General features: G+C 42.1%; 1 protein-coding gene across 1 annotated transcript; it reads right to left on the bottom strand.

Moving 5' to 3' along the window:
- Positions 1 to 2,520: 2,520 nt before the first annotated feature.
- On the bottom strand, positions 2,521 to 21,862 carry LOC103907918 (phosphatidylinositol 3,4,5-trisphosphate 3-phosphatase TPTE2). The gene is made up of 18 exons (XM_009290160.2): positions 21,778 to 21,862; positions 19,662 to 19,739; positions 17,288 to 17,335; positions 16,411 to 16,572; positions 15,856 to 15,975; positions 13,010 to 13,109; positions 12,108 to 12,171; positions 11,504 to 11,568; positions 10,859 to 10,919; positions 9,872 to 9,953; positions 9,701 to 9,789; positions 8,355 to 8,416; positions 7,321 to 7,401; positions 6,083 to 6,188; positions 5,327 to 5,424; positions 4,870 to 4,965; positions 4,309 to 4,379; positions 2,521 to 2,790 (listed from the first exon to the last, which is right to left on the bottom strand). Exons 1-18 carry the CDS (start codon positions 21,825 to 21,827, stop codon positions 2,688 to 2,690), a joined length of 1,536 nt encoding a protein of 511 aa, XP_009288435.1. The 5' UTR covers positions 21,828 to 21,862; the 3' UTR covers positions 2,521 to 2,687.
- Positions 21,863 to 22,329: the final 467 nt, after the last annotated feature.

Below are 22,329 nucleotides of genomic sequence, written 5' to 3'. Positions count from 1 at the left end.
TGCAATAAAATGCCATCCTATTCCAGCTCCTAGTACATTCAGTGCAGACATAGAGGCCTTAACTGCCTTCTTGCTCCATCGCCCTCTAGTGATGCAGCTCTGGTCTCACTCCTGCATGAGTAGGTGTTTCTTCCTTTTCTCAAGCCAGAGATGCAGGGGTTGCATTAACTTTAAACTTAGTAAACTGCCCCTCAAGGTAACATGCAATAAACACATGCAGCCTCTGAAGCAACACTACAGTTCAGGGAACAGCATTGCAGAAGTTGAACATGAGCCAGCACACTCTTGCAGCAAAGGCTGGGCTGCAATAGCAGGCTCTGGAGCCAGCAAATCAGACAGTTCTGACTCTCTGCTCATACCTCTCACAGCTGTCAGAGCAGATCTGGAATACCACATCCAATTTTGTTTGTACAAGAAAGGCAGTGACATACTGGAGCAAGTCAAGCAGAAGGCAACGAGGATGGATGGTGGAGAGAACTGGGTTTGTTCACCCATAACAGAAAGCTGAAGAGAAGTCTTAGCGCTGTCTGCAGTTACTTTGTTCACAGGAGGGGATAGAACCAGGCTCTTCTGAGACATACAGGGGCAGGACACATCCAATTTTGTTTGTACAAGAAAGGCAGTGACATACTGGAGCAAGTCAAGCAGAAGGCAACGAGGATGGATGGTGGAGAGAACTGGGTTTGTTCACCCATAACAGAAAGCTGAAGAGAAGTCTTAGCGCTGTCTGCAGTTACTTTGTTCACAGGAGGGGATAGAACCAGGCTTTTCTGAGACATACAGGGGCAGGGCAAGAGTCAGCAGGGCAAGAGTCAACAGCCACAACTTGGAACATAAGAAATTCCAACTGGGAAAGAAAAGTAGTTACAAGATTAAGTGAAATCCCTATCCTTGGAGATCTATAGAACTGAAGTAGGTTGTGTGAGCCTGATCCTGTTTTGCACAGGAGCTTGGACTACATTACCTCCAGCTACTTCTACTCACAATATCTAAGTGACCCAGGCTCACACTATCCTGCACCTAGAACTGCAAACAATTGGTGGAACACTTTGTCATTGAAGACAGGTTTCAACCTCGACACTTGAAGTACAGTGCTGTAGTAGCAGCTTCCAACTCCATGGAAGTTTTGGACAGCCCAGCTCCTAAATACCAAGTAATTACACAGCAATAGCAAAACTTGAGTTCACACATGTACTTCATAGTATGCCACCACCCTAAGTAAGCACCTGGAAGGTATGAATTGTTCTTGCCTACTCCATTAGCTTTCCATAGCTGATAACTAGCTATGTCACTTCCCTTCTGCTTTTGGTTCCTAACACTAAAAAGACTAAAGCAACAGAACCAAGAAGCTAACCTCAACACATTTCACATCAAGGAAGGCCTGAACAGTCTCCACAGAAGAGCTGTACTGCCAAGAACAGTTGGAAGCAGAATAAGCATTGTCTATGCATTACAGGTCTTAGTCTAGCTCAAGAGGGATCAGTGATCATTTGCACAGATCAAACCCATCACATGCAGGTATGTCATGATTTAAACCCAGCCAGCAACTAAGCACCACACAGCTGCTCGCTCACTCCCGCCTTGGTGGGATGGGGGAGAGAATCAGAAGAGTAAAAGTGAGAAGACTCAGGGGTTGAGGTAAGAACAGTTTAATAGGTAGAGCAAAGCAAAACAAGGAATTCATTCACTGCTTCCCATCGGCAGGCAGGTGTTCAGCCATCTCCAGGAAAGCAGGGCTCCATCACATAGAATGGTAACTTGGGAAGACAAACGCCATCACTCCAAACGTCCCCCCCTTCCTTCTTCTTCCCCCAGCTTTATATGTGAGCATGACATCATATGGTGTGGAATATCCCTTTGGTCAGTTGGGGTCAGCTGTCCCTGTGAGGAGCAGAAAAGGCCTTGACTCTGTGTAAGCACTGCTCAGCAGTAACGAAAACATCCCTGTGTTATCAACACTGTTTCCAGCACAAATCCAAAACATGGCCCCATACTAGCTACTGTGAAGAAAATTAACTCTATCCCAGCCAAAACCAGCACAAGGTATTAAGGCAAGCATGGCTAGCTGATCTCAGGCCATTGGCATGCTCATGAGCTGATGTGCCATCTCAGCCCTTTGTGGGGAGGTACAGTGGCAGAGAAGCACCTGTGCAGTCAGCTCCCAGGCCAGGTGTTGCTCAAAACCCTACATCATGGATTTCTGATGAACAGTGGTTTGATACCAAGACTTCTGCTCAAGAATATTAGTCTGCCTGTGCCAGATTACTATTCTTCCCTCCAAATTCTACTGACCTGTAGAAAACCCTGATGCTGAGGGAAGGTATGTCAGATTTTCCCAGCAGTCTCCTGCAGACTGCTGGTCTCCACCCACCATCAGGTTAATGCTCCTCCTTAAAGACAGACAATTGTCTTAGATTAATAAAGTAAGGATTACCTGTATGTAGAGACATTAAGCTCCAAAGGATCCAACAGCTCATTAACATGACAGTCAGCTGACACTAAGTAACTCTTCAGAGTATCATTGCTCTGCACAACAGAACTTCATGTAAGTTTATTTGAGAAGTGGTATCTACACAGAAATACATTAAGTACATCAAAATGAGACTGCTTCACTTTGTACTGAAGCAGCAAGACATTCTCCAGGAAAAGAGATTAATTTTGCGTGTTTCCCTTCTTTCAGCTTTCCCTTATGGTTCAATAAAGTTCACCTCCACAGCAAATGTCTCAGTATAGACTTTCCACATTTTAGACTTGTGAGGGTTATCCAGCTCATTCCTGGGAAGGTAGAGTCTGAAAGACAAAATTCAGTAGCATATCTTACATCTCAAGACATGCTTTTCATTTCAGCCAGCCAAGAGAACTTCAAGCTCAGCCCTGGAATATTAAATAAAGCCCCAGATCTTGAATTCAGACAGCCAGCCATGCCTGCACAGGGCTTTAGATCTGAAGTAGTCTGAGAAACATACAGTCAACCTGATGGGTTTGTGGGTTGTTTGTTTGTTTGTGGTTTTTTTTTTCCTAGAGCCCCACCATGCAAGACTTAGAGTAAAATTAGTGTTACCTTCAGCTCAAGGCCTCCTGATGGGATGCAAGTGGCAGGAATTTAATAACTGACCTTCCTAATGGCAAGGATTTGATTCAGTACTCAGTCAAGCTCATCAGGCATGTTCTCCACTTTTAATGCTTACCAAATTCACATTTAGGTATCACTTAATAGCACTTGCACATCAGCTGTGGCTGAATTAAGAGGTACAGAGATAGGAGCACTGCCTTAGCAGCTGTTTCACTTCTGATCAGACCTAGTCCACCTGAGGTCTACCAGAATTCTCTGGGCAGAAAGGGAGATAGTCTCTAAGTTCTGTTTAAGAGAAGGTCTGGTGGGGCATCCTCCCTAGCCCTGGAGGAAACAGCACTTGGGTGAAACTTTTGAGTGGCACTGTTGCAGGGCTATCAGACAGCAGGCATACATTTCTCCTGGCACTGGTTTGGTCTAACTAGATGTCTGCACCTAGACTGCAAGGTGAATTGCTGGCTCAGCATATTAAGTTTAGAGTTATGAACATAGACTCATGCCTACCTCTCCACATGCTCTGATGGGATCAATTAAAAAAATTGTTTCCCTCCCTTTCCAGTCATGGAAAGAACAGTAATTATCTCATACATCAAGTTCACTGTTCCAAACTTGACAGGTTTAGATGCAGGTAGACAGAAGAGAAGGATCTCCTGTCTCTGCATTTCTACATCACTCCCCTAGCAAGACAGACAAGCCCAACTTTTGCTGTCTGGCATTCTACCAGGAATTCTAGTCTCAACAAGAACAAACCACAGTAATTCCTAACTTTAACAAAAGCATGAGAAGCAGTAAGTTAAAGAGCCTTTCTTTGGGATCCCAAGCATCAGTACCTCTAACTCTGGTCTTGATGTTTGCCTGCTAAGCTGCTGAATGAGTTCCAGCCTCTCAGTCAGCCATGCTACAGAGGGTGGCAGAGTTGCCTTAGGTTTGAATAGTTAGCATTACCCTTTTTGAATTTAAGTTCATTAACAACACTTAGAGTGCTGAGGAAAGAGTCCCAACAGATTAAGTTAGTTAAGATAAAGAGCTCACATCTGTTTAAAACACTTGGCACAGCACAAGCAAGCATGTGCCAACTGCCTGCCTGCAAGTTACAACTGAGAGTCAGAAACCAGTACCCACACAGAAGCTAAGATCAGCCAGCTATCTCAGCTTTCAGTACCATGTTTAGGAACTTTCAACTCTGTTCAGACACCAGAAGTTAGGATCTGAAGGCAGTCACTATGATCACTTACCTGTTATTTTCAATAAAGGAAGTGTTGAACCAGAAGAAGAATGGGCAGTCATCATAGCCTTTTGGGAGATCCTAAACACAAAAGACCTTGTTTAAGGCCTCCATTAGACAATAGGACTCATTTTTTGCAGAGCAAGAGTACCCACCTCAGTAGTTTGGTTTACAAAGCTACAGTACCAGAGTCAATGAACTTGAAGAGCCCAGTATCACATCCAGATCACTATTTTCACTGAAGTTATTTCAGGACTAGGTCACTCAAACTTAATACAATGAAGTAAGAGACCCATGTTAGAAGCAGCAGGTACTCAACTAAGATGTCCTGGTTGTACTGTATGAACAGCCAGATGCCTCCCCCGCCTGCACAGGCTGATGTAGCAACACTTGCTGCATCGCTCACTGCAGAGGTGGAATAACAGCTGCTACAGTGGGGCCACCCTACATGCAGGAGTCACTGGGGAGGAATGCAGATTCCGCCCCACGCAGCACAGCCAGCACCCAGCTGCTGTTTGTACTGCAGCCTCTCCTCATACTCAAGTAAGGGACTTCATGCTGTTATACTTACAGAATGCGACTCAAATCTGACTTTCACATCACCACTTATAACAGGGCTGTCTTCCAAGCCAATGACTACAGAGTCACTTTCAGAATCAAAGAAGAGCTGGATAACAGAATAAAGTATTACTTTTCATAAAAGTTACTGCAGAGAGACAAGAGACCAATTCATGACAATACCTAGCTACAAATACAGTAGTAGTGCTAGAATAATAGCCAACAATTTAAGCTACTCAGGTCAGAGCGAGCTGTTGCATTTAATTGACTTCTAGGGAAATCTTTCACTATCTTACCACTACTTTTCCTGTAATTTAGCAAAGCTTAGCTTTTTCATTGTCTCAGAATTCACAGCATCCATTTAAGTAGTTTTATGTCCAGCGTTCAAGTTTTACAGAAAGATGCTTTTGACTTATAAGTCAGCTTTCAGCTTCTGTGACTCAACTGACACGATTTCATAGTACTCTCACCTTGCAGTTTCCTTGACTGGCACATACACATTCTAGTACAACTTGCTTCCTCACTATTATCTGCACCTTCATATCAGTTCCATTGCCTTTCCCAACTCCTAGGAAGAAATAGTTGCATTATACCATAGTACATACATTAGCTGGAAACACAAGTGGTCATGAAAACCAAGTGCAATCCTATGCAAGAGTGCTTTCTCTCCAGAATGCCTTGCTATAGACTTTAAAGAACTCAAATCCAAAAGGTAGCTCAAGATTCAGTGGTTGAAAGCTGTATTTTGAAGTAGCTGTGAGTCCTACTAGTGGAGCAGGAAGAGGCTGATGTAGAGTCTAGTTCCACGGACTGAAGAACAGCAGTTTGAAGTCCCCTTGAACAAGTAGTGCTGAACTTCCAGCCTTTTATCAAAATTACCAGTACATATGTACAGAAACAGGTGTGTATATCAAGGTGAGAAACATTAGGGGATCTAGTTCCATGTGTAGAGTTAATCTCACTTGACAAGTGATTCCCCTCCCAAAACAGAGCAGGTTGTATGTGAGCCACCATTTGACCAGACACCCAGAAAAGTGACAGAACACATGGGGCAACTGCACTCCAAAATGCTCTTCACTGTATTTTTAACTGTGCCATTTGAATTCTCAAATCCCAGTAAGTCTACATTCTTATCATGGGCTTAGCAAGAGAGACAGTAGAGATCAGCTGCCTGTACTAGAAAACCATTACCAGATAGCGGAATGCCCAAATTCAAGAGTTCTTACCATGAATAGAGTGGATTTTGAGGTTTTTTATTTTGAGTTGTCTCTCTGGTGGGAGTTTCAAGTTATACTTGTTTTTCAGGATCTCATAATACCCAACATACCTACTCTGTAATGCAAAAAACCCAGACACATTATGCAGTTTCTGTACCCCACACAGACTAATTCTAGGCAGAAGTAGGATTAAACAGATCTCTACACCAAGTTCTTAGCTCTAAGTCCACAGCTAAGAAGAAAGTAGCCATTTGTTCTCCTTCCCCTCCCCATTTCAAACATTCCTCTAGACAAATTCAATATCTACATTTTTAAGCAGTATTTAAGCTTCATGTTCTAAGATGAATTATGTACTTTTGAGTTCAGCAAGAAGGTGTGGAGCTTTTATATTGTAGCTTTAAGGGACAGAATGTTTAATGTACAAGACACTCATTTTACAGAAGCACATTCTGAAGGACAGCTGTATTTCCATTCTATTTTATACCAGCAACTAAAGTACCTCTGTGTCCTGGTTTTGGCAGGGACAGAGTTAATTTCCTTCCTAGAAGCTGGTACAACAACTGAGTTTAAACCACAACACTCTGTCACCAGCTTCATCTCACACTTCTGAATCTCACAGTACACAGTGAATCAAAGTGAGCAAAGCCTCCAACTGTGGAGTGAGGCAATAACTTTAGTATTTCCTTGTGAATGCAGTCTCTAGAGGATGCATTCCTCCACCCAACCATATCAGTGCCATAGCCCTCCCCAGGCCAGGCCGCAGGCTTCAGTACATCCTTGATAAACAGCCCAGTTGTCTTACGTGGTCATGCTCCTGTGAGGGTGGGCAAACACTGCAACAGGTTACCCAGAGAGGTTGTGGAGTCTGCATCTGTGGAGATATTCTAGACTTGACTGGACACAGCCCTAGGCAACCTGCTCTAGGTCACCCTGCTTGAATAGTGGGGTTGGACTGAAAGCTCTCAATCTCAACAATTGTGTTATCTTCAATACCATAATTCAGATTTGATGGTAGCACACAGAGAAAGGCATAAGGAATGTGCTCAGACAAAGGGGAGGGGGGGAAGATGCAGTGCAACCCTACCAGTTGCTAGTCTTCCAACCCTTAAAGAAAGAATACAGAAAGTTCAGGAGTTAAGCATTAGTAGGAACCTGCATCTCAAACACAGCAGGGGAGGTGGGGTAGCATAAGCACTCACAAGGCTAATGTTGGTTTGGCTATTGTTACTGGACCTGCTCAAGCTTACCTGGGATGGAGTTTCAACTCCTTGAAACTTGGTACTTGTGCTTCTATCAGTTCTTCTCTCCCCAAAGTAGTCCAAACTTTCCTACATAGGAAGATAATTTCAAGGGTTAAGATATTCATCCCCCCACCATTCCCCTTCCTGAGAAGTGGAGAGTAAACTAGAATTACACTAGTCAATTCCAATAAGGGAATGCAAGTGAAAATATGCAATAGTTTTTTTGGTACCTTCTAAAGGAGGCTTTTAACTAGAATAAGAAAGTACTAATTAGGAATTCAGATACATTAAGTCTGTCATCCATGAGTGCACTAATAAACCTCACTGAATGAGGAGAGCAATATGCTTTTCAAGCAATTGCTTTAGAACCATCTATATTTCTCAAGTGGTCTGTGGCAGACCAAGCTGAACATTAGTTTGGATTGTCACAAACCAAACTCAGAAAAACAAGTGATTAAATGGTTACACACTCTGGCCAGACTACCCTGGCTCTTCTACAGCCCAGGTCTCCAGATTAATATACCAGACCTGGGATACTAAAGCAGCACATGCATCTGTCCTGGCTGGGACTTGCTGATCTTTCTCCCTTTCCCCAGAAGGGCTTCTTGCTGTAATGCTGGCAGTCAAGACAAGACAATTCTTCATGCCTCACACTACTTGGAGGGAGGTTGGGGAAAAAATTGCACTTAAAAACAGTGACACTATCTTTAGTAGAGCATACTCAGAAGCCATCTACAATTTAAGGAAGTTGTTGCTCAAGATCCTAGGTCTATTATGCCTCCAAAGAGAAAAGTGCTTCAAAGTTGGTATCCTATTAAATTCTACTTTACCAGTTCTTCCTGATCAAGAATAGTCTTCATCAGAAAGGAATTTACATAGTAGCAAGATTTGCAAGAACTTTTTTGTAAAACAGGTTGTTCGCAGTATCCTTTTTCCACTATAGACTTTTTGCAGAGTATTAGTGTGTTTCACCAATTAAGTAAGTTCTAAAGGGGCATTTTGAATACTAGAAAAATCAAAAAATAAACACCAGTTTTTACCTTTGCACTCTCAAACTGGTCACTGTCAATGAGCCAGGTACAGACCATTGTTCCAGTCCTGCCTGTATTAGCAGTAAGAGACAGGTTGAACTACAGGAATTCAAAGGTATTTGGGATTATTTTTGTGAAGATGAAGTTATAATTTGAAATAGATAACAGGAGATAAGTGACACTAGAGTAGTCAAGTGCCTGTATTTCTGGGAAGAATGAGTTAAATACAAGATACTGCAGTTTGTTAGTTTGTTCCTTGAAAGGAGTTCCCACATTTCTTCGTAGTATTCCTAGAGATACTTAGGAAGCTGGCCAGCATCTGCATACTCCATTTAGCAGAGGATAGATTCAACTACACACTACTAGATTAGGTTAAAGCATTGGCAAGTGCCAGTCTATAAGCTTCAAGAGTTGCTCCTCTGCTCCAACTTTTTTCCCCCCCAACCCCTACTAAGAAGGCATCAAGACTGCTAGCACAAAGACTCCAATATAGTCTCAGTTTTGAATTTAAAATCTCAAAGGTCAAGTCACCTCTCCCTACACTTGTTCAAGCTGGTTTTGGCCTGCAGGTAGTTTCAGTGTTCAGCTTTGCAAAACCTTTTAAGCTATGGTTCCAAGTGGGGGAAAAGCCTTCTTTATGTTAAGTAACCACCTGGTTTAAGCCAAGTATTCACAGTAGTAACAGCAGGTGGCTAAAGATGTGGCAGATGTTTGCAGGGAAATTTCGCTTATTTGCACAGCTATCTATGCACTTCAACAGCTCCCACATTACTACAGGTTGCAGATAGCACCCGCAGGTCAGCTCATGTGCGGTAGCTTTGACTAGCCTGTTCCCATAGACTACATTGTACTCTATCACATAATACCTTGTGTATCTTGATTTAAGATCCAGCAGTACCTACAACATTCCACTCCACCACCACAAGAAATTAAAAAGCTACAGTGTAGGATATTCAGTGTGGGTGACTGGCTGCCAGGGAGCCAAAGCAGCAGCTTAACACTTTTGATAGTAGCAGTTTCAGTAGCTCCCTATCCCCAGCCTCTCCTGGGGGACTGCTGTCCCAGCAGTCAGGACAGCAGGAAGCTATTGAAGACCATTTTAAGAGATCAGATGCCAGCTTAGATTCAGATGCCAGCTTAGATTAAGAACCAATCGGGCTACCTAGAAATGGGGTTGCGTAATACTAAACACAGCACTACACTGTTGCTAGTCATCACTGTCTGCAGAATTTGTTTAAAGTTACACTTTAAACCCATCTTATTCTATGGTTTAAGGCCATACTTATATCAAAGAAGCCATAATAAGAATAACATGTAATCTGTGGCATACACAGATTACACATGAGAAGTCCTACCTTTGCCTCCTTTACAGTGAATTGCTATGATGTTCTTTTCATCTTGACTCATCCATTCACGGACACTGGCAGTGAATTTCAGCATGTCCCTAGATAAGAGGAAAATTAGTGGATCAAAGCAAATGCCCACATAGAACTATCATGTTGTATGTATTTCTTGACAAGACTTACTGTAGCGCTGGGACATTGTGGTCATCAATAAAGATCCTTTCCACCCTGTAGTGGAAGTACTTGGGGTCATAGCCTTTTTCACCTACAAGGAAAGATCTGGAGTTATACCAGGAAAGGGAATAGACTTGCAACAAAGAAAGTGGCTCGTGACACACAACCGCTGGTCTGAGCGTACACTAGCATTTAAAGTACAGTAGTAAAAATAGATCAAAGTGGAAAAACTATAAGGTAATTTGGCTAAAAGCATGCTTGCTTAGCTTCTAGTTTCACACATCTCACTTTTAAGTGAGAATTCATCTCCAGGCCCAGATGGCCATTCCTTTCCATAGGGGTTATTTAGGGATCTGAAAGTTATGTTCCAACGTACTGTCAGGGTCAAGCACAGCAACCACCACCTACAGAGTGGTAAGGAGCTGCTAACACCACACTCATCTGTGACCCCTCATCTACCCCTCTGCTGGCTAGAGGACAGTTTCAATTTTTCAGGACTTCAGTATCAATGCTTCTATATCACACCTTGTCTGCTTCCAGCTCTGATGCTCTACTATGAAAGCAGAAACCACAGAATAGTTGTTCCTGAAGTGTTTTTCATTGTTTTAGCCACCTCTAAACAGAAGAGCTTTTAACTATTCATTCACCTCATTCTTCTAAGCCTTCATTAGAAAAAAAATCTTCCAACATAACCCAAGTTTTAGCCCAGGTTTAGTTTTCCATCTCTTTAGTAAGATTTTTGGAACATTGAAGCAATTGTTCAGCATGAGCAAGGAAGTCTAAACTGCAAGGCATCCAGTATCTCCTTTGCAAGCTTTGGTACAATATATTAGATGCTCAAAGTCAATAGCCACATTCAGGACAGAAGGTAGTCAGAGACAGCTGTGTACTTTTGACAGACTTTAAATTCTTGGAGATTAGTATTGCCATCATACCTTGAAAAGATTTTTTCTGTTTAGCAGCATTTCAATACACTCATCAGCTAAACATACTTACTGCAGAGATTGTAGACTTTATAGTGGTCTGCATGTTTGGTGTCCAAAAATCTTGCAACTTCCTAAAGCAATAACAAGATACCAATTTAGAGTAGTTAGTGCTCTACTCCTTATTTCCACTACCACCCCACATCCAAGTGGTGTCAGCAACTGCATTCATAGACAGCCCTTGGACAGCAGGCCTTTCCAGCCCAATAGTTCAGGTTCTTGTCTGGAATAAAAGTACTACCGCAGTTATCTTCCCTGCCCTATATATTTATGTTTCCACAATATCAGGCAGCATAGCTCTAAAGGGCATTAATACAGACCTTTTAAACATCTTTCTTTAGATGAGTATACAGTTCTCATCGCTCATACTATTACTAGCCTGGGACAGAACCGACTTGGTTCTCTGAAGCGCTCCCAAGGAACAGGAGCATCAGAGCACCAGTGTGTGCACACTACGAGATACACCCCACTAGGCTTAGCTAAGAGACTACAAACACAAGCAGTGCAGCACAGTGGAGACCACCATTTAGTCATTCCAATCAGCCAAGACAGCAGGACTAGGACTGACTTGACAATCTAGTCCACATATGACTTAGTGGGAACCTAGAAGTAAAACAGCATTCAGAAATACTGAACTTGGTAGATGGGAGATTTTTACCTCTATAGGGTTCCTATAGAAAGACTGCTTCCCAGAAGATGGAAATGACATTGCAATAATGCGATCTGTGGAAGAGACAGCAATCAGAACAGGGGAAATCCTCCCCACATGTAGCAACTACATGATGGAGAGCAAAATCATTATGAAACAGCTTATTTCTACCTTAATTATAAGAACCACCTACCCATTTCTGAAAGGTTTTCTTCTGCATTTAATATAGCTAGAGCATGAGAATAATGCTTCCTGAAGCATCAGCTATCATTAAGTGTCAGTTTCCATAGAATCACAGGCAAAAATACTATGAGTTAGTCAATAGTTTCTCAGCTCTAGTTCCCTAGGCCTCATGAGAATTTCTATCATTACATACATGTGATGTATGTACAGCATGTACAACCTCTCTCCTAGAAGGCTAATCCCCAAGAACAGTGTCAGAATCAGGAATCCTTATTTCAAAATCCCACAGAAAAGGAGTAGGCCTAGTTTGACTTCATACTTAAGTTTCATTAGTCTAAAACACTGCCTGTATTTCACATCAAGCACTTAACAGAATAACTAGTGTTAGCAGGATGTAACATGCTGCAAAGTGTCATTTGCATCTACAAACCAGTAACATAAGTGAGATCCAGATCAAAGCCATCTTTCATATAACGCCTTTTGTTTTCAGAGACCTGCCAAAAAAAAAAGTAGAGTTAGTCTTCCAAAGGAATGCCAAAGATCAACAAGTGTTGCCTATTACTAGGAAAAAACAGCCATCTAGACTCTGAAGTTAAGTCATGAGTAGCAGAGCCTCATTTTGGTATAGCAAACTTCACAGCATTAGCCAAGAATAACGTTTATTGTGTTAGTTTTTAGGTAGAAGCCCCATACAGAATTTTTACCCTGAAGTATCAAAGTTTATTCTAGTGGAAAGAACACTGCAGATTCTTTGCTGACTGCAGCATGAATCTGTCATTGCTATTGAAGTGTTTGGGGGCTGACAGAAGGAAGAAAGTTAAGGGCAGCATAACCAAGACTGCTTATTCCTGAGCACGAGGACATACTTGAAGCTTCAAGTACCACTTTAGTGCCCCTGATGAAAATAAGAGGCATTTACAATGGATAGGGCTTCAACAGCTAGGTTGTTTTGTCTTCACCTGGAATAAGCAGCAGAAGCATTAAAATTCCTATCTTCCTCCATGTGAGGGAAAACAGTCTATGTACCACACAAACTAGAAATTATCAATTGAAACACATGGTGGTGTTGCAATCCCTTTGATATGCTGGCCTTACAGGTCAAGTTGCTGCTTACTGAAGCAAAGTTAAGAATTATTAGCTATACTGAAGTTGGAGGCAAAGCTCCAGTACACTGTCAGGGACACTGAACAGACATGCTGCTTAGGCAACATTATCAGTTGCAGACCAATAGGCTGTGGGCAGTCTTAGTACTCACCATTGATGGCTGCCTGGAGAAAGAGAGTGAGTTGTAAACCGTAATAGTAGCCTAGATATATTAAGAGGCCAACTTACCATTCTCCTGGTCACCACTTCAAGTTGCTTCTTTTGTGAAGCCAGGCGAAATATTCTTATTAAGATAACAATTCTCAGAACTCGGAGGAGAGTAACCATTCTAGGTAAGAGTCAGATTCACCATGAGAAGAAATGAACACAATTAAACTTAGATGCAAAGCTTAAAGCTATTTAAAAGCTGTTTCAGAGACAGTTTAAACCTTTGTTTCATATACTGAACTAGGACTTCTCAGGCTGATTTTGGAGAAAGAATATTATGCTTGAAGAATACCATGGTTTTATTGAGATTTTTTGGGAGTACATGTTCTGAGCAGCTAACAGAACTGGGAAACCCCCTACTTGCTCGAGCAGACTTTCACAGGCACCTCCGCCCAGCAAGCAACAAATTCCCTTAACACTACCTATGTTATTAACCCCAAATTCTTGTTCCTTGGAGCTTGTTCTCAAGTATACATCTAAGTTAAGTAGCCACCTGAAAAACAGTTGAAAAGAGAAGCTAGACAGGCTATATACATCATGCCTTGATTAAGAAACCTGAGAACAAATCAGTATAAACTGTGTTTAATCATTCAGCAACTTGAGCAGATGATTTGGTTTGAGGAACTTTGAACTGCTGTTGAACTTTGAAGCAGGCAAGATGCTTATGTGAGTGATTCTACAGAAACAACTGAACAGGAGCAGCTGCTTTCACATACCTTTAGGGACTAGGGCAAACTAATATTAATTCCTTAAGGAGGTATGTGAGCATATACTTTTAAGGAGCACATGCACATATTTCAGGTCCGGATACACTTAGGTAAGAATCTTGGTGAATACCTACAGTAAGGGGGACAAATATTATGGAAACATTATCCCTTCACCTCCAGTTGAAGACAATCTGCTCTCCACTGATGTGGAGCTTAAAGTCAGCAAGACAAGGTTGTCCTGGACACCCAGAGGAAAACTTCGGTTTTCCCCCAGCTCCTTCCTAGTCCAGGATCACCCTGCTGTTTTCAAAACAGAGCTCCCTTGGAGCTAGCAGCCAAGGAGCTGAACCAACACTGGAGTGAAGACTCCACAGCCTGAACCACAACTGTGAGAAGCAGCTCTTCAAGATAAAAGCAGTTTGCATTCTGCCCTTTAGAAAGTTAGCCAGTTAAGCATTAGCTCCCAGACTGATACACAGCTCTTATTCCTCAATGTCCTTTTATAGGTCAGCCTTCAAGGAAACAGGTAACTCATCCCAATGCATACCCAGCTAGACCAGGTAAGAAACAGCGACCATACCCCTCTATCAGGGCATGTTACCTCTATGGACTGCCACCAAAATGTCACTTGTCACATATATGCTCTCATCCACATAAAAGCTGCTCAGATTCTAATTATTCTGAGATGTATCAGGTGCTTTAAGACTGCTGTTTGCCTCTTTAGGAAGGTCTATGAAGAAAGAAAAGTTATAACCCCAGGTGGGCTACTGGGAATTAGTTGGATTGTGTGGACACTACTGAAGCATTAGGTGGGAAGACCATCTCATCTCAGGAACAGAACTGAAGAGCACTTAACAAGAGAAGCCTTAGAGGGTCTCAAGAATTGCATGGGTGAAATAGTAGGCCCCAGCTGAGTATCTTCTGAGAGCATCAGTGTGAACTCCTTTTTATGTGACCCAAACACCCATTCTAAATCCCCAATCAACTTCAGCAAGTCAGAATACAAGGAACTTGCACACACCAATCTACAGCAGGATGGGTCAGCACAGGATCAGGCCTACTACAACATAGCCTAGTAAAGATAGCAGTGCAGATTACCCCGTCACAGTGCTACTTCTCCTACCTTTAACTGGATGCTGCCATAAGATGAAAGCTGCTTTAGAAAAACGTGGCCAGAGAGATGGGAAGTAATCATTAAACTCAGATTAATGTTTAAAAAGACCTAGAAGGAAACAGCCTTTTATAATTCTGAGGCTGCAAAAGCTATTCCTTTGCCAGTTCTACTTTTTGAAACCTGAATTTTGCTGGCATTTGAAGAGATGACTAGTACTTCCAGATGTTTGTGCAACTCTGGATTCTTCAATAACTAGACTTTGAGTTGGTTTCTTCTAGAAGAATGTTTCCCTCCTTCTGCCCAGTAGCCAGTTGAACTGGGGGTGATTTTTTTTTAAGAGCTCAACTTCTTTCCCTGGCTGATGCAATCAAGTTTCAGTAATTCAAACCTAGTGCACATAAACTAATCTTAGAGTTGGAGTTCTGTCTCCATCAGGAATGGATTCCTCTCACAGGTTATCATCTGATCAAGCTACAGAAATCAGATGGAAATATGACTTGAATTAACTTATGCACATAAACAGCATGTTTTCCCTCCCCAGGGCATGGCTGGAAAATCCAGCCTATGTTACTATGGGGCTTTTGGGAAAGCAAGGTGGAGGAAACAAGACAGTGTGGCAACTCTTTCTACTTCAAGATCCATTAGATGGAAATCCTCCCTCAGCTGTCTGTTCCATTTGCTATTATATTCCAACTCTTCTTTCTGACCTTCTTCAGACTCGCCTCTCTATCAGGGCTGCTGCACACCTTCCTCCCAAAAATGCTTGAGTCTGAGCATTTGATGGCCTCACTATCCACTTTTAGTTACCCCAACTGATGTTTTTCAATCACCTCTGCCTTCAAGACAGGGACAGTCTACAGTATAACTGTAGACCAAAGTTAGGTGTCTCTATCCTCCATTAGTCTGTACCATGAAATACTATCACAGCCATATTTGTGATCTAGTAAGCTAGATGCACACATCCAGCTTAGAGATGCCCAAGAAAATTCTTAGAAGACTATCAAGAAAAGAGAGCTCACATTTAACAGCTGCCATACCATTCTTACCTTGGTATCTGATCTGCTGCAGCAAGGTCTGAGAAGGAGTATGTCATGTTAATTAACAGAGTGCCCACCACTATGAATGCATCCAAAACATTCAGTTTGGACCGGAAATAGTTTCTGAAGCTGAAACAAAAAAGAGAGTTTTAGACAGATGCCCATATGGATAGTAGAGTTTGAAACACATCTTCAGGAAAAGAACCACCTATACAGAACTACTGCTAGAGACAAGCTCTCCTGAAGTAGTTCATAACACTAAGCACTGAAGACTCACTAAGAAAATAATCTTACACCTGGTCTACACACATAAGTCACAGCAAAGCTGATTCAGTTTCCAAGTGCCCACTTATACCAAAAGCAACTTACAGATTATTCTATAGAAGGATAACAGCCAATATACACAGCCAAGAAAAGATGCAGCCATTGTCTTGACCAGGTTTTCTGGTCATGACCAGAAAATTAGCCTACACGACATCCACATTCATAGTCCAAGCTTGAAGTATTGCTTCCTTGCTAGCCTGAGAGCTTGCCACACTGACTTAACTTTTGCCCATGTCTTACCCTTCAACAAACACCCTCAGGAGAACATCGATGAGAAAGAAGAGTGCTATTGCCAGGGAAACACCTTCAAGAATCTCTCTAACACCCTTTTTCTTCTCACTGATAGCCAGATCCACAATCACGACTATAATGTCCACAACGATAAGTACAACTCCAAATACTCTGCAAGAAGAAAAAGACAACTTGAGAGGTAGGAATGAGTTGCTGACATTTGACTGAAGAGCACAAGCCCAGATTTTTGTTTTAAGCTGTTCCAGCAAGAGTGTCTCTTATATACAGATTGAGGCCTGCTTGCAGCTGAAGGATTCAAATTGCATTTTTAAAGAGATCTGCACAGAGTACATCATCCATGTGGAACTGTACATTTACCTCTGACTCAGCTGTAGTTATTAACCCATAATTCCACAGCTACCTAGAAGTGGTGCAAACCTGAATGCTTTAAGGCACGCGAGTGTCAGTGCTGTCTTTCAGCTTACCCACCTTCCCTCTGACTTGTGACTTAGTGTAGTCCCTTAAAAATAACTGTCTTTAATAGCTTACCTTGTTTCAGCACCTAGACTGCACACAACTGACCAGCTGGTTGTTCAAAGGCTGCCACAGCCTGGAGTAAGCCATTAAAAAGCTTTTATCCAAGTCAATGGCATTTACAGTTCTGATTTTCAGCTCTCCTTGGAGAATGTAATCATATCTGTTTAAGACTTCTTTCCCAATCAAAGTACTTTTCTCAAGTCACCCTTTCAGAGGGTTATAGGGGATTTTGTACTTTCCGGACAGAGCAGGCTGGAGTCACTGTTGTTCAAGGAACTCTCCAAGTTGTTACACCAGAAATAAGGACTATTTCTACCTTGCCCATATCAATACAAGCATGATCTTTTACCTGAATCCAAATGACATCACAAATGGGGAAATTTTTCTCCTAATTGCACTGCAAGAGAAGAGAATCGGCATCAAGACAAGTGACATCTTGCTACTGATATTAGCCACAAGAGCACTGTTACATTCTTTTGTTCACATTCTTTTGGTTTTAGAATTCTGTATAGTACTGATTTCTTTAAGAGGAGATTATTCAGCTGCATTCATGAAGTATATAGGTTAAGACAGTACTTGAAAGCAATACTTTGACCACTTGTTAGAAGTAGTATTCATCAGTTACAGACCCTAGAAGTACAGCAGTATGTACTCATGTATAACACTATTCAGTGTCACAATTCCAGTGACACTAGAAGTCTGGCTTAATGCCCAGTTATAAGCTTTAAGAAGTGGGCTTATATAACTGCTATTGGTCAAGGGGAAGATTAAAGGATAAACGTCTCTTAAGGTATCTTGTTCAAGATAAGCTTATTATATATCAGAGGATTTTGGTTTTCCCCAGGCCTGGAAAGAGCTGCACTTGTTAATAGCTCCACTACTGCTTCTGTGCTCTTGGAACAGAGGAAGACAAACCCCTCTTCTACCTTTAAAAGGAAATATTGGTTTGGCTTTCAGCTTGAAGACTCAAGTACCTTTTAAGAAAATGAGTTACTGAAGCAACTCTCACAATTGGAAGAACTTATCTCCAGCCCAAGCAGGGTTCCAGCTCCTGTTTTCAGTTACGAAAGATTCGTTGCCTCTTAGGTATGCTTTAAGCCTTCTGGTTTAAAGCTAGTTATACAAAGGCCTATCTTACTAGCTGAAAGTCTCTTTAGGCTAGACCAAGAACTAAGGTAGAAGCAATTATCTGGAAACCCCAAGTTCTGACAGTTTAAAAAACAGGTTGCCAGTCTGTTAAGTAATCTTGGGATTACTTAACTACTCTAAACACCAAGTCTTCTCTTAGACACTTAAAAGAAAACACCTTCTCCAAGTATATCACTAACAGTAGGACCTACCAAAAGTTCTGACATACTGACAAAAAGTACTGGTAGATTCCTTTTGTATTGTTCACATATCTACCCTATTTTTCCTGTTATATACAGTTACTACACTTCCCCTCCCCACCACCATTAGAGACACCACTGTTACAGGAAGTCTTTGACAGCTCAATAATGCATATTGCACCCCAGTGATCTTGTCTTAGCTACTTGTCTCCTCTAGTGTAACTTGAGCATTGCATTCCACCTAGTGCATATACTTAACACCTCAATAACTCCATTTAAGATAAGGCTGGGTATCTTTGAAGTGATGATGAAGATTCTTGCTGGGCTTACTGAATTAGCCCATACTTCTCATTATTAAGTTCAAACTTTAAACTAAGAAACAAGGTCTAGCCAGCAAACATCTGCATTCTTAAGCAGGAAGGAGATACTTAGGTTGTAGTACCCACTTTTCCCATGGAAGTCAAGGATGTAATAACAAGTCTTGTCTTGAAGGCAGCCTAGCATATAGGAGGTTCTCCTTGCATTTAGAATGTCTAATATCTAAGGAAGCACTATAATAATTACACTAACAGTTTGTTGGTCTATGTCTTTGCCTAGTCAATCCTACAATGCAAATGTAGTAGGTACGCCAAGACTTCAACTTCCACAGTCTAAGGACAAATATCTTTATTAGGTGCACTAAAGACTGAAATATATACACACCACTCCAATTTGGCCTGCCAACGTCTTAAGTCAGTTGAAGAGAATGTGGCACATTTGCTCACATACTTAGCTTAAAGCCTTTGTGAAATGCATTTTTAAATGCCAACTTCTGAATTCTAGAAAGACCTGTCACATAGAAGAACTGAGATAACAGGCTTAACCTTACTGTTCTGGAGCTGCAGGAACAGAAAAACAAGTCTATTCACTTGTCACTGACTTGACTAAGTATGCTATAAGAGTTAGTAATCTGGTGACAAGAGCTAAGCACTGTTAGAAAATAACTACTTCAAGAACAGAGTTAATCACTAGCAAGTTCAGACAGTTTAGTCTTGACAAAGGCATGATGCCTATCATTTGCCTCAGATACTCAGTTCACCTCATTTTCTCACCAGCATTTGTTCTTCTGTGCGCTCCCAAACTCATTCCTTTAAGAAAATTTAATCAATGCAGTTTGGACTACACATTCTCCATAATATGGTGGATTTGTAGCTAGTTCTTGGGTTGGGCTTTCATCTCTAGAGGCATAAAAAAGCTTTCTGAACTTACTTGTCTTTATTATGTACTAGAACAAATGTCAGTATCAAGTGATTTGCTGGGCCTCTCTCTGCTTCAGCAAGCCATCTGCCTTCTTATTTTGGCTCAAAAGTTTTACTTTTAGGGGTAAGCAACACATTTAATATATCATTAGCTTACTTGGAACAGCTGTCTGGTTCATTATCCTCATCACGACCATCATCAATCTTTACTGTGATCTCTTCTGCTGTTGGAGAGCTGGCAAAGGAATAACACAAGTCACATACTGATACAGATGTCAACTTTATACATTGCTACCCTTCGTTGTTCCAGAGAAGAGACTATTAACTGTCAGCTGAGCAGTAAGCAGCAGCCTGGGCCAGAGCACAGGCATAGTACCAGGGGAAGAAAGGCTTCCCATACGTTGGCACAGCAGAACCCCTTGGCTTGTACTGACCAAGTTCCCATTAGCAATCCATCTTTCAAAAGTTTCTCTCTTAGGGGAGGAAGGGAACAGATGTTTTCAGCAATAGGATAAAAGGCTTTGAAATAGGGCATCCAAGAGTCTGCTGAGGACTTAACAGTCTAGTCCAGAGTCTGGAAGTGCTGGAAACATGCATATGCAAAGTTGCTTCAGAGAGTCCAAAAGACGCTAATGCTATTACAGTAAACTACTTGTTCAGAGAATGAATGTTTTCACCAGGAAAAGCCATAGCACAGAGATGTTTTTGTGCAGAGCAGGATACCAGACCGGAAACGGGAAGACCAGAGCAGCAGCAGCTGAGCTAGTGCTAGAACAGCATTTTTTGGGGGTAGTGGCTACTTGCCATAACTTCCTTAAAAGGGTCTCTTTAGACCAAGTTTTTGTTCAGCCACCTGAGAAGCTCTGAAGGCCACATGATGACTTCAGAGAAAAAGCGTAACATCCAAATCCAGGAGTTTCTAATTCAGTCTTCTGCGCAGAAATACTGTGCTGCGTAATAGCACAGCCACAGTGTTTGCTATAGCTCTGTCTCTGGCATCATTGCCTCAGAACAGCATGGAAACATCAATATTGAATATGTGTATGTAGCTCTTCCTGCCCAAGAAGCAATCTAGCATGTTTGAAGCATTAGTGTAACAACTCAGAGGATCCAGGTATTCTTCATCCTCCACAATGGACCCATACACCAGCACTGCTTCTGCAGTGTGGGCTAACCCCCTTTTAAGCAAAAAGTTTAATGATGCATTTCCTACAGTGTCAGCAACCAATACTGATGGTTCACCACCTGCACTCAGTATCAGGCTGAAGAAAGGAATGATTCCCTGCCCGCCCCCAACAATTTTGGTATTTAAAGCTACTTTTCCAGCTCCAGTATCTCCAGACACCAGCATCCTCACTTTGTTCCTAGAACTGAAGAAAAGCTCTAGTGATGTATGGCCATTTAGCTTTCCTTCCCAGCTGTTCTTATGGGATATTCACTTGGGAGTTTCCACTTAATGTACAGCTGAAATTCTTCACTCATTAAAGCAGGTTGCTGCTGCTACAGCAGTTTTGCTGCAGGTCACTTGCTTATACTTGAAAACACGTGAAGTGCACCAAACACCACCTTCTTATCCTCTACTGTGATTAAAGTAAGAATAAGCAACAGTAGTGTTTTGGGTTAGAAAGCCAGTCTTTAACACAAAAAGAAAACAGAAGCCAAGTCTGATTACACTGTTTTCACTGTGCTCTCACACAAAAATTCAGTTCTAGATAATGTTTTCTGCAGAGGGAGTTTGTTTTGCTGAGCACTCTGCATCTACTTGTTGTCCAAGCTGGAACAAGCTCTCTGCCACAAGCTACTACATCTAGTCTTTGACTGCTGGGGTGGAAGAAAAGAAAGTGAGGATATACTAGAAGAACCTATTTCCTCCCCACACACTCTGAACTTCAGACTTGAAGTTTTTAAGGAGAGCGGAGCAAGAGCATCTTGCTCTACAAGAGAGCTCGACAGCATTTCTGGAAGCTAGAAGAGAACAGGCTTTACTGCCATGAGCTTATTATACCAGGGCTGGGTGCTCTGTACTTCTTAGTTAGTTCTTAACTACTTGTAAGAAGTCAATCACAACAGCGTATTTCTCTTAAAGGTATCACTCCTCAAAGACAACAGCATTTTAAGGGGAGGAATACAAAGACTATATACTGTATAAACTTCAAACACTCCATCATTATTCTCTTTGTTATATTTAAAGCACTAAGAAACTCTAGACAGGGGACCACACACAGCATACTCCAATCCCAAACCCATACACAGATGCAGTTCATTTCACTCACCTGGATGCTTCTGTCAGCTCTGCCCCTTGTTCATACCTCACAGTTGTCATTTTGCCTATTGTTGCTCTGCTGGTCTTAAGGGAAGCACATCTAGTTAAAGCGAGATCAGTACGAGAAACAGTGAATACCAGCATCCTACAGCAGCCTCACACTCATGTTACCAGCAGTTGACAAACCACAATCTTTATCTATAAGGCTAGTGGGAGTCAGTGCACTCAGTGGTGTGATGGAGGTTTTTTTGATGATACCTAATATGCCACAGTGACAGTAATTTTAAGACAGCATCTTTACCTCACGATGAAGCACCTTCCCCTGCTTCAAGCTATGAAACACACAAAAGCCCCAGCTGATACCTCTGGGAGGGGAGCAGCCTCAGACTGCTCCAGCAAGCGCGGGCTGGAAGTCCCAGGGAGCGGGTCCAAGAGCTCCCGGCACACATCAGCTCCTCCGACGGGAGGCCCGCACTTCGTCCCCCTCCGTCTCTACTCCCTTAGACCTGCCTCGGGCACAGCCTCACAGTCCCGCGGAGGGAACCGGCTCCCACAGCGGCGG

The sequence above is a fragment of the Aptenodytes forsteri genome, unplaced genomic scaffold, assembly GCF_000699145.1.
Source record: "Aptenodytes forsteri isolate BGI_AS27 unplaced genomic scaffold, ASM69914v1 Scaffold155, whole genome shotgun sequence".
NCBI classification, from domain to species: Eukaryota; Metazoa; Chordata; class Aves; order Sphenisciformes; family Spheniscidae; genus Aptenodytes; species Aptenodytes forsteri.
The sequence above is the reverse complement of the archived record's forward strand: the minus strand, read 5'-3'. Positions and strand labels throughout refer to the sequence as shown.